This window comes from Schistocerca piceifrons, chromosome 2, assembly GCF_021461385.2.
Source record: "Schistocerca piceifrons isolate TAMUIC-IGC-003096 chromosome 2, iqSchPice1.1, whole genome shotgun sequence".
In the NCBI taxonomy this organism is placed as follows: domain Eukaryota; kingdom Metazoa; phylum Arthropoda; class Insecta; order Orthoptera; family Acrididae; genus Schistocerca; species Schistocerca piceifrons.
In genome coordinates this window covers 606,102,962-606,116,074 of record NC_060139.1, presented here as the reverse complement: position 1 = coordinate 606,116,074, position 13,113 = coordinate 606,102,962, and the positions used below count along the sequence as shown (strand labels likewise).

The 13,113-nt window shown below is 43.8% G+C and overlaps 1 protein-coding gene across 1 annotated transcript in view; it reads left to right on the top strand.

Moving 5' to 3' along the window:
• LOC124775653 (glycerol kinase-like) overlaps nt 1-13,113 on the top strand; it is a 166,541-nt gene that overhangs the window by 132,245 nt on the left and 21,183 nt on the right. The window contains exon 10 of the mRNA XM_047250481.1: nt 2,956-3,042. Within this exon, the coding sequence (XP_047106437.1) occupies nt 2,956-3,042 (87 nt within the window). The remainder of the gene's footprint in view (nt 1-2,955; nt 3,043-13,113) is intronic.

Sequence of the window (13,113 nt, the reverse complement as noted above, 5' to 3'; positions counted from 1 at the left end):
GCCGGGCCTCGGACCCTCTTTGTAATTATTTTCTTCTACGGGACCGCCTCTCGGTCTTGGAAGGCGTTCTCCTTCTGGCTACCGATGATACAGCTCCTCGCATGGTTGTTCCTGCAAGTTTACGACGGGAGGTCCTCACGTTATTACATGCGGGGCACTGGGGTGTTTCCTGTACTAAAACCTTGGCTCGCAGACATGTGTACTGGCCCGGTATTGACAGAGGAATTGAGCACTTGGTGGCCACCTGTTCCCAGTGTGCGAGCCAACAAGCATCTCCCAGGGCGGCATTCTCTTCATGGCCACCGGCAACCCAAGCATGGGAACGTGTTCACATCGATTTTGTGGGCCCATTTCTCAACGGTTTTTGGCTCATTGTCATTGATGATTATTCCTGATTCCCATATGTGGTTCACTGCTCCTCAACCACTTCCGAAGTTGCAATCCAGGCACTAGCAAAAATCTTTTCTGTGGAAGGTCTGCCAATCACCCTGGTCTCGGACAATGGACCGCAGTTTATTTTGCAGACCTTCCAGGATTTTTGTAGGCGCTTCGGTATTCGGCACGTTTGCTCTCCCCCCTTCCATCCAAAATCGATTGGGGAAGCCGAGTGCATGGTGCGCACATTTAAGATGCAGATGAAAAAGTATGTGCACGAATTTCCCGCGGAGGAAGCATTGACGTTTTTCTTGACGGTATACCGGACCACACCAATGGGAGACCGCAGCCCCGCGGAGCTCCTCCATGGGCGTCAACCTAGGACTCTGCTGCACCTCCTCCGGCCTGGTCCTCGCCAGTCTTCACAACACGGAGTACCTGGTTTTCCACTGGGTATGTCGGTCTGGGCCCGTGGGTTTGGTCGCAATCCACGGTGGCTACCAGCGGTGGTCCTGTGCCGAAATGGCCGCCGGCGCTATACCTTGCAGGTGGGGGACCGGGTGGTACGTCGTCACCAAAATCAGCTCCGTCCACGTTCGGGCACCCACCCTCCGCCCTCTCGGACACTGGCTTCCCCGTTGCCGGCACCTGTGTTGGTTTCGCAGGGGACGTTGCCTCCTCTCCCTGCTGTGCCTCTGGCGCACTGCGATGGTTCTCAGCCTTGGCAGCCTCCAGTAGCTCCAGCACCGGCATCGCCATCGTTCGAGATGCCCCAGCGAGAGCCGGCCCCCCCTAGCGGGCCCGATTTCTCAGGAGGTTGGTTCACCTGTGGTCGTCCCTTCCCCTTCGTCCCCGCCACTGGGTCTTGCCCCTCCCGGGGTGGAACAGGATCTGGAGTTCAACAGCTTGTCGCCCGTTCTGTCCCGGGCTCCGGTTGTGGGACGACGGGGGCCTCTTTGTGTGGGTCACTTCCAGCCGTATTCGAAGGTTCCAGCTCAAGGGTTGACAGATCCCCTCGACTCCGGCTATCCAATGGATGTGGAGGTCATCGCTCCTGCCCGTCGCTCCACCTTCCGATGCAGTGGATCACAGTGGCTTCACCCCCCGAAGGAGGAGGAGTGTAGTAGCCACCAGAAAGATCGCGGGAGGCGCACATTGGCACGGCGCGTCACGGACGGTAGTTGCCGCAAGTAGAGTCCCGTCCACCAGAGGGCACGCGAGAATTCAGACGCGACCTCTGCCGGCATAACAACAACAACAACTCCGGCAGCACGGGCCGTGCCCAGTCAGTCAAGATCGGGCATGCCTAGGACACAGTCCCGGTCTACGCTAAGTGCAGTGCGACGTAAACGTGAACAGTGTTACTACAGTGGCAGTAATATAAATTTAATGTTATGCTCTTTGGATTTCTGCAAAACATTTACAGAGATGTGACATAACAAATAGCCCCTATTAGAGCTTTCTGTGTCTTCTTGGACAGCTTTTTATAGTATGGAAGCCTAATTCATTCAAATCAGTTAAAGAATATAAAGTCATTAAACCAGGACAATTTTGAGCATCCATAAAGTGTTCCTTTAGGGTCCCCTTGCCTCCAAGAACCATACACATGTGATGCCCCATGAACCATGTAAATTGGAAGTAGCTTGTCAATAGCTGTGCCACAGAACATTATACTAATACTGCTCTTTTGACTGTCAATTATACAATATATAGCCTATGTTTTGATCTTTTAACACCAGGTTCATCAGTTTACATTGGTTTAATTGTAACTGATTATGCTCCAGTAGGAACTGTTGACATTCAGGAAAATAACCTTACATCATTCCTTAGTCAGTTCAAGCATACAATCTTTCAAAATTCATACACTATCACTCAGATAGAATTTGCATGTGTCTTTTTAGGAATAATATGATCCAGCCCCATTATGGAAGAGTTCTCAATTATTCTAACACCTGTCAAAGTCAAGGGAAAACCCCAATCACTTGCAGTTAGTGAATTTATTACTGTAACATCTTCCTAATTAGAATGAGAGAAGTTTTGCCTCCAGCTTTCTTGGGTAGAGAATGATCTGTATAGAACTTTTATTTTAAACTAGTACTTTCAATTAAAAAATACATATCCTTTAATTTGAGGACATCAGCACACCATCATGTAAACAATGCTCAAGCTGTGAAAGTGCAAAACATAATTATGCCATCCACTGTTGCCAACATAATAAAGGACAAAACATTACCATAATGTTTTAAGTCATCCCGCTGTCCCTGGTCAACCCATTTGACAGAAGTGTATTCATTTAATGGGGGATTTTGGCCAGTGAATTCCTATGCAGTCTGACTGTATTGTTACCATAAGTTAAACACTTTTCAGATGAACCCCAAGTCTCAATCAGGCACTGGTTATAGCCTCCGCTCACACTCCATCTCGAAAGTGTTAAATAATAATTAACAGTAATTATTCATGAAGAGAGTTAGTTAAGATCTTATAGTGATTGCATTTTGTGACAAACCAGTATGACTTAGTCATCTGATTTGGTATTTTCTGTAGCATCCTTTCATCATTTTATCATTCTATTATTTACAGAACGGAACCACAAGTACAACAAATGGAAAATGGCAGTTCAGAGAAGCTTTGGATGGGCCACTACAAAGAAGTCCCTAGCTATGACAGGTTTGTTTCTGTAATATTTTGATGAATCTTGCAAATGTAACAATACACTATAGTCTTCTAAAAGAAGAAAAAGTAGCAACTATAGTAGCAAAGAGAGCAGACCAGATACTGCATAGCATATTTAAAGGTAATTTTAGAACTTTTGTAATTGTAGATTATTTTACTTGGGAACTGAAGGTGATAATGAAGAAAGAACAATAATAAATTACTGGCTACAATGGTGTAAGAATATTTTGTTACATATTGAACAGGAATTGGGACTGGTAACAAAACATGAGGTGACTGAGTTGATAAAAGACTGAAGCCACATGGGCAGTGGAGATATATCTACATCTACATCTACATTGATACTCCGCAAGCCACCCAACGGTGTGTGGCGGAGGGCACCTATACGTGCCACTGTCATTACCTCCCTTTCCTGTTCCAGTCGCGTATGGTTCGCGGGAAGAACGACTGTCTGAAAGCCTCCGTGCGCGCCCTAATCTCTCTAATTTTACATTCGTGATCTCCTCGGGAAGTATAAGTAGGGGGAAGCAATATATTCGATACCTCATCCAGAAACGCACCCTCTCGAAACCTGGCGAGCAAGCTACACCGCGATGCAGAGCGCCTCTCTTGCAGAGTCTGCCAATTGAGTTTATTAAACATCTCCGTAACGCTATCACGGTTACCAAATAACCCAGTGACGAAACGCGCCGCTCTTCTTTGGATCTTCTCTATCTCCTCCGTCAACCCGACCTGGTACGGATCCCACACTGATGAGCAATACTCAAGTATAGGTCGAACGAGTGTTTTGTAAGCCACCTCCTTCGTTGATGGACTACATTTTCTAAGCACTCTCCCAATGAATCTCAACCTGGTACCCGCCTTACCAACAATTAGTTTTATATGATCATTCCACTTCAAATCGTTCCGTACGCATACTCCCAGATATTTTACAGAAGTAACTGCTACCAGTGTTTGTTCCGCTATCATATAATCATACAATAAAGGATCCTTCTTTCTATGTATTCGCAATACATTACATTTGCCTATGTTAAGGGTCAGTTGCCACTCCCTGCACCAAGTGCCTATCCGCTGCAGATCTTCCTGTATTTCGCTACAATTTTCTAATGCAGCAACTTCTCTGTATACTACAGCATCATCCGCGAAAAGCCGCATGGAACTTCCGACACTATCTACTAAGTCATTTATATATATTGTGAAAAGCAATGGTCCCATAACACTCCCCTGTGGCACGCCAGAGGTTACTTTAACGTCTGTAGACGTCTCTCCATTGATAACAACATGCTGTGTTCTGTTTGCTAAAAACTCTTCAATCCAGCCACACAGCTGGTCTGATATTCCGTAGGCTCTTACTTTGTTTATCAGGCGACAGTGCGGAACTGTATCGAACGCCTTCCGGAAGTCAAGAAAAATAGCATCTACCTGGGAGCCTGTATCTAATATTTTCTGGGTCTCATGAACAAATAAGGCGAGTTGGGTCTCACACGATCGCTGTTTCCGGAATCCATGTTGATTCCTACATAGTAGATTCTGGGTTTCCAGAAATGACATGATACGCGAGCAAAAAACATGTTCTAAAATTCTACAAGAGATCGACGTCAGAGATATAGGTCTATAGTTTTGCGCATCTGCTCGACGACCCTTCTTGAAGACTGGGACTATCTGTGCTCTTTTCCAATCATTTGGAACCTTCCCTTCCTCTAGAGACTTGCGGTACACGGCTGTTAGAAGGGGGGCAAGTTCTTTCGCGTACTCTGTGTAGAATCGAATTGGTATCCCGTCAGGTCCAGTGGACTTTCCTCTATTGAGTGATTCCAGTTGCTTTTCTATTCCTTGGACACTTATTTCGATGTCAGCCATTTTTTCGTTTGTGCGAGGATTTAGAGAAGGAACTGCAGTGCGGTCTTCCTCTGTGAAACAGCTTTGGAAAAAGGTGTTTAGTATTTCAGCTTTACGCGTGTCATCCTCTGTTTCAATGCCATCATCATCCCGGAGTGTCTGGATATGCTGTTTCGAGCCACTTACTGACTTAACGTAAGACCAGAACTTCCTAGGATTTTCTGTCAAGTCGGTACATAGAAGTTTACTTTCGAATTCACTAAACGCTTCACGCATAGCCCTCCTTACACTAACTTTGACATCGTTTAGCTTCTGTTTGTCTGAGAGGTTTTGGCTGCGTTTAAACTTGGAGTGGAGCTCTCTTTGCTTTCGCAGTAGTTTCCTAACTTTGTTGTTGTACCACGGTGGGTTTTTCCCGTCCCTCACAGTTTTACTCGGCACGTACCTGTCTAAAACGCATTTTACGATTGCCTTGAACTTTTTCCATAAACACTCAACATTGTCAGTGTCGGAACAGAAATTTTCGTTTTGATCTGTAAGGTAGTCTGAAATCTGCCTTCTATTACTCTTGCTAAACAGATAAACCTTCCTCCCTTTTTTTATATTCCTATTAACTTCCATATTCAGGGATGCTGCAACGGCCTTATGATCACTGATTCCCTGTTCTGTACATACAGATTCGAAAAGTTCGGGTCTGTTTGTTATCAGTAGGTCCAATATGTTATCTCCACGAGTCGGTTCTCTGTTTAATTGCTCGAGGTAATTTTCGGATAGTGCACTCAGTATAATGTCACTCGATGCTCTGTCCCTACCACCCGTCCTAAACATCTGAGTGTCCCAGTCTATATCTGCCAAAGCATTTGTGTGTAAATAAAGAAGATGTTGGTGAAAAATAAAATGGAATAAATGATGTCATTTTAAATGAATTTCAAGGTAAATAAATAAATACAAACAATTATTGAAATAAAACAAATTCAGAGAGTTTAAGGAGAGGGAAGTATTGACTAAGTGTGAAGACTCAGATATGGAACAAAAATGAAAGCTATATAAATTAGAGAAAACAAGGGGAAAATTATAACAGTTTAAGCCCAGGAGGATAATAGTTAATCCGACGGTGCTGATGAATGAGCTGCAATTAACACAGGGCAGAATTGCTTTTGTGGTACTAGACATGATTCATATGATAGGTACTTCACTAGATTTGTGTTGGAGAGAACATTTTGTGGCAGAATTCTGAGTCTTTGGTATGTGACTAATATGTTTTAACCATTACTTCCTACAGTAAAGTTCAAAGCCACCATGCCCATTTTCATGCTAGATAGCATTCACATGCACTGGACGGACATAATGATTTTTCATATAGATAACACTTCCTGTATGATATGTGAGATATGGCACACTGAAAAATTGATCAGAGACATCATTGCCAACTGACACTAAAAATGAGTTTTTCTGGACAGTAGACTATGACTCTAGAAGTTTTTAGGTGTATTTAATCTTTGTCTGTTGACACTGTAGATATATGAAGGCAAGCCTAGATACTGAGTGAAACGATTAAGCTGTGCACAGTTTCTCTAAATTTGAAGAAGTATTACAGAATTGTGATACCCAGTAACAAGAATGCCAGATTATTAAACATCATCCCCTGTTTGATACTTGAAGGTGATTGCAAACAGTGTGTACACATCTATGTAAAGCTGGCGGTAAGTATGTATGTATGTATGTATGTATGTATGTATGTATGCATGCATGGCTGGAATGTCTTCCCAGACTCCTGAATCAATTTTGATCAAATTTGGCAAGCAAATCACAAATCCCTACCTAGGGAGAAGGGTAGTAAGGGGTGAAGGACAGATTGAGAGAGTGGGATCAGGAAGGGATGGACACATAGGGACAGGGGCAGGAGAAGTTAAGACAGTGAGGAAGAGTGAAGGCAGGAGGAGAAGAACAGTTGCGAATAGTGGGGGCCATAGGAGATGGGTAGGCGGAGGAAGGGGAAAAAAGGGATGGACAGAGGGTTGGGCAGAGATGGGAATTGACAGAGAGGTGGGTTCAATGAGGATGGACAGAGGAATGGGAGAGGTGGGGATGGAAGGAGGCATTGGTGACAAGGAGATGGATGGAGAGAAGGGGAAAGAAGGAAATGGGAAGGGAGAGGGAGGAAGTTGAGATGGACAGAGAGAGGGGGGTCTTGGATGTGTTGGTGTAGTATCAGCATGCTTCATCGCTCTGTTGTGCAGATGTGGATGGGCACAGTTGGAGGAAGGTTAAGATGGATAGAGGACAGAATGCATAGAGGAAAGGGGGTTGGTAGAGGACCGATAGAGAGAAAGTGGGACAAGAGGGGATGAACAGAGAAAGGGGAGGCAGGAGGAGATGGGCAGAAAGAGGTGGAGGGGCAGACAGATAAGGAGAGAGAGAGAGGAGAGAGAGAGAGAGAGAGAGAGAGAGAGAGAGAGGGGGGGGGGGGGGGGGAGAGGAAGAATTGACAGGAGGAGATGGATAGAGAGGGGGAGAAGGAAATGTACTGACAGAACAGAGGAGAAGATGGACAGAGAGAAGGGGAGCAGGATATGGAAAGAGGAAGGGGGAATAAGATACAGTCAGAGAGATGTGATAGAGGAAATGTACAAAAAGAGGGGTAGGAGGAAATTGAGAGATAGAGTGAGTGGGGATGAGGAGATGGATGGATAGAGATAAGAGGATGAGGTGGACTGACAGATGAGAGGAGAAGCAGGTGGGCACAGAAAGTGTGGAGGAAGAGATCTGTATACCTGCATTTCAGAACATTGTATAACATAATCAAAATAATAATTTTACTATTATCATGTCCACTGTAATTAATGAGCCACACTTGTAGAAGTATTTGGCAGTGACTATCTATTTTTTTCTTCTGCATATTTGCACTTTTTTCCAATCTGATGTCAAGCTATGAACATGTAAGCAGCAGGTGCTGTTACTGTATCAAAAAATATTATATTGAAATCTTGATACAGGTTGTATTTATTTAAAAATGCTTTACCTTCCTCACTTTATGTGTAATGAATATAATTTTACATATATATCTCTATTTTTTCTGTGGTCACATCAAAAACATTGAAGGTAAATTGTTCTGTGGCATAACAACCAGATATTTGACATGTTGTGACACTATTTATTCCTTATGATAAAGAGAACCACCCTGAGATTTATTTGCCAGTCATGACAAGTAGGAATTAGGGTGGTAAAATTGGGATTGGGTGACCCTAATGCAAGAACTGGGGTCCTCACATAATCACTTCAGTGTTCATCACTTTTAATACATAACTTGTCTTCATTAAAGCCAAACAATAGCAATAAAACTGACTGAGTGAACTTTAGAAAAATTACTTTTAAACAGCTGCAACTAATTATGAGTCACCAACTATGCACCAAAAGAACAGAATTTTAAGGGCAATTCAAAACAGTTAGCAGAATTCACTGAGCAGTTTTTTTAACTAAATGACCTTTAAACAGCTGCCATTAACTACGAATCCACTGTCACTCATTAGACAGCAAAGGTCCAGGATTTTAAAAACAACTAACAGTTACTGAATAGTCAGCTACACTTAATCAAAATTCCCTGATCAGGTTTTAAGTAAATGGTTTTTTAGACAGCTGCTGTTAATTATGAACCCACTATCATTCAGTAGACAGCAAAACACAGGATTAAAAAAAAAATAAAAAAAATAAAAATTAACAGTCACTGAATAGGCAGATAGAGTTGGCCAAATTTACAGATCAGATTTTAAGCAAATGACTTCTAAACAGCTGCCATTAATAATGAACGTACAATCATACAGTATACAGGCAAGATACAGAATTTTAAAAACAATTGACAGTCACTGAATAGTCAGCAACATTTAACCAAAGTCCACTTATCAGATTTTTGGCAAATGATTTTTAAATAGTTGCTATTAATTGTGTACCTACTGTCATTCATTAGACACCAAAATATAGAATTTTTAAAACAAAATAACAGGCACTGAATAATCTACTACAGTTGGCCAAAATTCACTGATCAGATTTCAAGCAAATAACTTTTAAACACTTTCTATTAATTATGTGTAGTGGTTACATAAACCCCATTTGCAGAGTGTTGTGGTGGTGCGAGGTGGGGGGGGGGGGGGGGGGGGGCACTTGAGGTAGCGAGATGTAAGAACATACATGGAAGTTGAAGTTACTTAACTTGGATAGTATGTCGCCGTCCTTCCACTCCTTAAGCCTGCAGGAGACTGGACCACCTTCACTAGTGTCTAACCAGCCAAATAACCTCCAGGTTGCTGGTGTGTTTTCCAAAATATCATGCCCACTCATGGAAATTACTTTGCAGGCTCAGCACCTTCACAGGAGCTGACTTGTGCTCCTTTTTACCATCCAGAACTCCCAACCTCTTGTACCCCAGCTGACTTGCTCTGGACACCACACACTCACTGCCCAAAACATTCCTCCTTCATGCGTTTTGTCTGCACCAGTGGTGCCACCAGCTTACCTCCAAAGTAATCCAGACAAAGATCGTCAACGAGTGGTGAAATCGGTAGAAGGCCAAGCCCACATGGCTGAACCTCTACCACTGAAACTCAAAGAACCCTGTTGTCATTTGGCACCAAGGACAGAAGGTAAAGATGGGGCTAGCTACCCTCCATAACCTGACTGTCAGAAAGTCTAGAGATCTCTCCATTTAATGCATTACAGACCAAGATATTAACTGTACTGAGAAATCATAAAATTAAACAGGGGCATATAAAACGGCGACCTAGTTTATTAAAAGGGATTGGTCTAGTGTTGGCTCCATTGTCAAACCTATGCACAAACACCCAGTCTCCCACCTTCCCTTTGAACTTGCACCTAACACAATTGTATCTACGCACCACACACCTATGTGCGAGCTCTATACGGGGTGAGTCACTAACTATTGCCACCTAGAATAACTCCAAAAGTATGACAGTGACTGAAAATTTTGTGGGACAAATGTTGTATGGGACAAAAAGGTATGTAACAGTAAGGTCTTTGAAGGTCAACGAAGGTCACAAAGGTGGCATGAATGTCGATTTACAGAAGGTGTTTGAAGTGATGACCATTGGTATCAATGCAGTGTTGAAATCTTCTTATTCTGGATTGAGTGGTATTCCTTATAACATCGGCACTTATCAAAGCACATGCTCTGACAATTCTCTTTCATATATCATGCAAATAGTAAATATTCACTGACTACAGTGTATCCATCTAACATGCCATTGAGATGTAAACACCATTTGACAGTTTCTTAATACAACACTAATAGGAATGGTAAGACTAGTATCGTCGAATCAAGAGAATGTAAATGATGTATTCCTTCGAACAACAAGTCGATAAGCTTCTCATTTATGGAGAATGCCAATGAAACTCAGTGAGAGCTAGAGCAGGGACAGGAACTGTGGAGAGTCAGTCAAGGAAATGGTTGGTGTCCTTTATATAGGAGGATAGGTTCCGGTTAATAGGTTCAAGGTGTTGGTCTATGAGAGCACATACTCTCTCAGTGGGAGCACAGTAACTGGCCACAATGGGGCATCCTGGGTGGTTGGGTTTATGGACTTTATGAAGCATGTAGAAGGTGGGAGTGCAGTGGTAGGGGTAAGTAGAGAGATGGACTCTGGGGAGAGGTTCTGGGATGGGCCTAAGGATTTGAGTAGTGATTGGAGATCTTGCTGGATTACTGGAATGGGATCACTGTGGCATGGTTTGTAGGTGGAAGTATCTGACAGCTGATGGAGTCCTTCTGCCATGTAATCCTTGGGGTTCAAAACAACGGTGGTGAAGCCTTTGTCTGCAGGTAGGATTATAAGGTCAGGATCAGTTTTTAGATGGTGGACTGGGGTTCTTTCTGCAGATGTAAGGTTAGTTTGTATGTTGAGAGATTTGAGGAATGACGGTGAGGCAAGGTTCGAGATAAAGAAATTCTGGAAAGTTAACAGGGGGTGGTTTGGAGGCAGTGGGAGTGGATCACAGTTGGATAGAGGAGTGAACTGAGTTATGCAAGGTTCAGTATTGGTCTTTGGTTGAGTCTGATTGGTTGGGTTGGTGGCGAAAAATTGTTTCCACTGTAGGGACCGGGAGAAGGAGAGAAGCTCTTTAACTAGTCGTGCATGGTTGAATTTGGGAGTGGGACAAAAAGTGAGGCCTTTGGAAAGGACTGATATTTCTGTGGGACTAAAGCTTGTGGAGGAAAGGGTCGTAACTGTGTTGCGGGTCTGTTTCGCTTCTGGGTTCTGTGTGGTGGTGGTGGGAGGGAGTTTTGGAGGGTGAGGTAAGTGTGGTAGGTCTGCAAGACAGGGTTTGCCAGTTATGAGGTGGCATGGGGGAGATTTGGAAGTTGTTGTAGAAGTGGTGGACAGTGGTACTTCGAGGCCAGAATAGGAAGTGAGCAGGATGGAGAGCTTTTTGAGGTGGTGTTGTGCCAATCCTCCTTGCAGTACCTTTTCTCCATCCGCAAACTTATCCTTCTATGTAATTCCAAATTCCTGGAAGCCGTAACACACACTGAAACTCTTGCCCTCCAGGAACTTGACCAACTTGTACAACACCACCTCAAAAAGCTCTCCATCCTGCTCACTTCCTATTCCCACCTCGGATTACCACTATCCACCACTTCTACAAAAACCTCCAAACCTCCCCACGGTCCCCTCATAGCTGACAAACTCTGTCTTGCAGACCTACTACACATACCCCACCCTCCAAAACTCCCTCCCACCACCACACAGAACCCAGAACCTAAACAGATCTGCAACACAGTTATGAACCTTTCCCCCAGAAGCCTTAGTCCCACAGAAATATCAGCCTTTCCAAAGGCCTCACCTTTTGTCCCAATCCAAAATTCAAAGACCTTCTCTCCTTCTCCTGGTCCCTACAGTGAAAACACTTTCTCGCCACCAACCCGACCAATCAGACTCAACCAATATTGAACCTTGCATAACTCAGTTCACTCCTCTATCCAACCGTGATCCACTCCCACTGCCTCCAAACCAACCCCTGATAACTGTCCAGAATTTCTTTACCTCAAACCTTGCCCCATCGTCATTCCTCAAATCTCTCAGCATGCAAACTAACCTTACATCCACAGAAAGAACCACAGTCCACCATCTAATAACTGATCCTGACCTTATAATCCTACCTGCAGGCAAAGGCTTCACCACCGTTGTTTTGAACCCCAAGGATTACATGGCAGAAGGACTCCATCAGCTGTCAGATACTTCCACCTACAAACCATGCCACAGTGATCCCATTCCAGTAATCCAGCAAGATCTCCAATCGCTACTCAAATCCTTAGGCCCATCCCAGAACCTCTCCCCAGAGTCCATCTCTCTACTTACCCCTACCACTCCCTGCACTCCCACCTTCTACATGCTTCCTAAAGTCCATAAACCCAACCACCCAGAACGCCCCATTGTGGCCGGTTACTGTGCCCCCACTGAGAGAATATCTGCTCTTGTAGACCAACACCTTCAGTCTATTACCCAGAACCTATCCTCCTATATAAAAGATACCAACCATTTCTTTGACTGACTCTCCACAGTTCCTGTCCCTTTACCACACGGTGCCCTGCTCATCACTATTAATGCCACCTCCCTGTACACTAACATTCCTAATGCCCATGTCCTTACTGCTATTGAACACTACCTATCCAGTCGCACTATGGATTCCAAATCCACAACCTCCTTCCTAGTCTCCATGACCAACTATATCCTTGCACTGGTGCTGCTGCTCGCATTGTGGTTTCAGTTCTCTGAGACTGCAGACATGTGTGCAAGTTGTGTGAATGTGTGTGTGTATGTGTGTGTACTGCTAAGAAAGGCCTTAGTGGCCAAAATCTATAATTGTGTGAATCTTTTTGTTGTGCCTATCGTGACTCAGCATCTCCGCTATATGGTGAGTAGCAACTTTCCTTCTCTGGATTGGGAATGAGTAAGATACTTAACTAAATCCAAGTGTAGTCCACAAACGAATCCTTATGAACGTGTCATGAAGGAATTAGGATAATTGTGTAAAAGATACTGTTGTACGAGTCACACTACTTGGGCACAACTAGTGCCGGAATTTCAAGTAATCCGTAATGAATTACCACATATGTCAACAGTATCAGCTCCTGTAGAAGTTATGAATAAAATCTTCATAAGAGAATCCTTGTTAAAATTATTTACATTACCAATTTCACTGGCGATTGACTTGGAA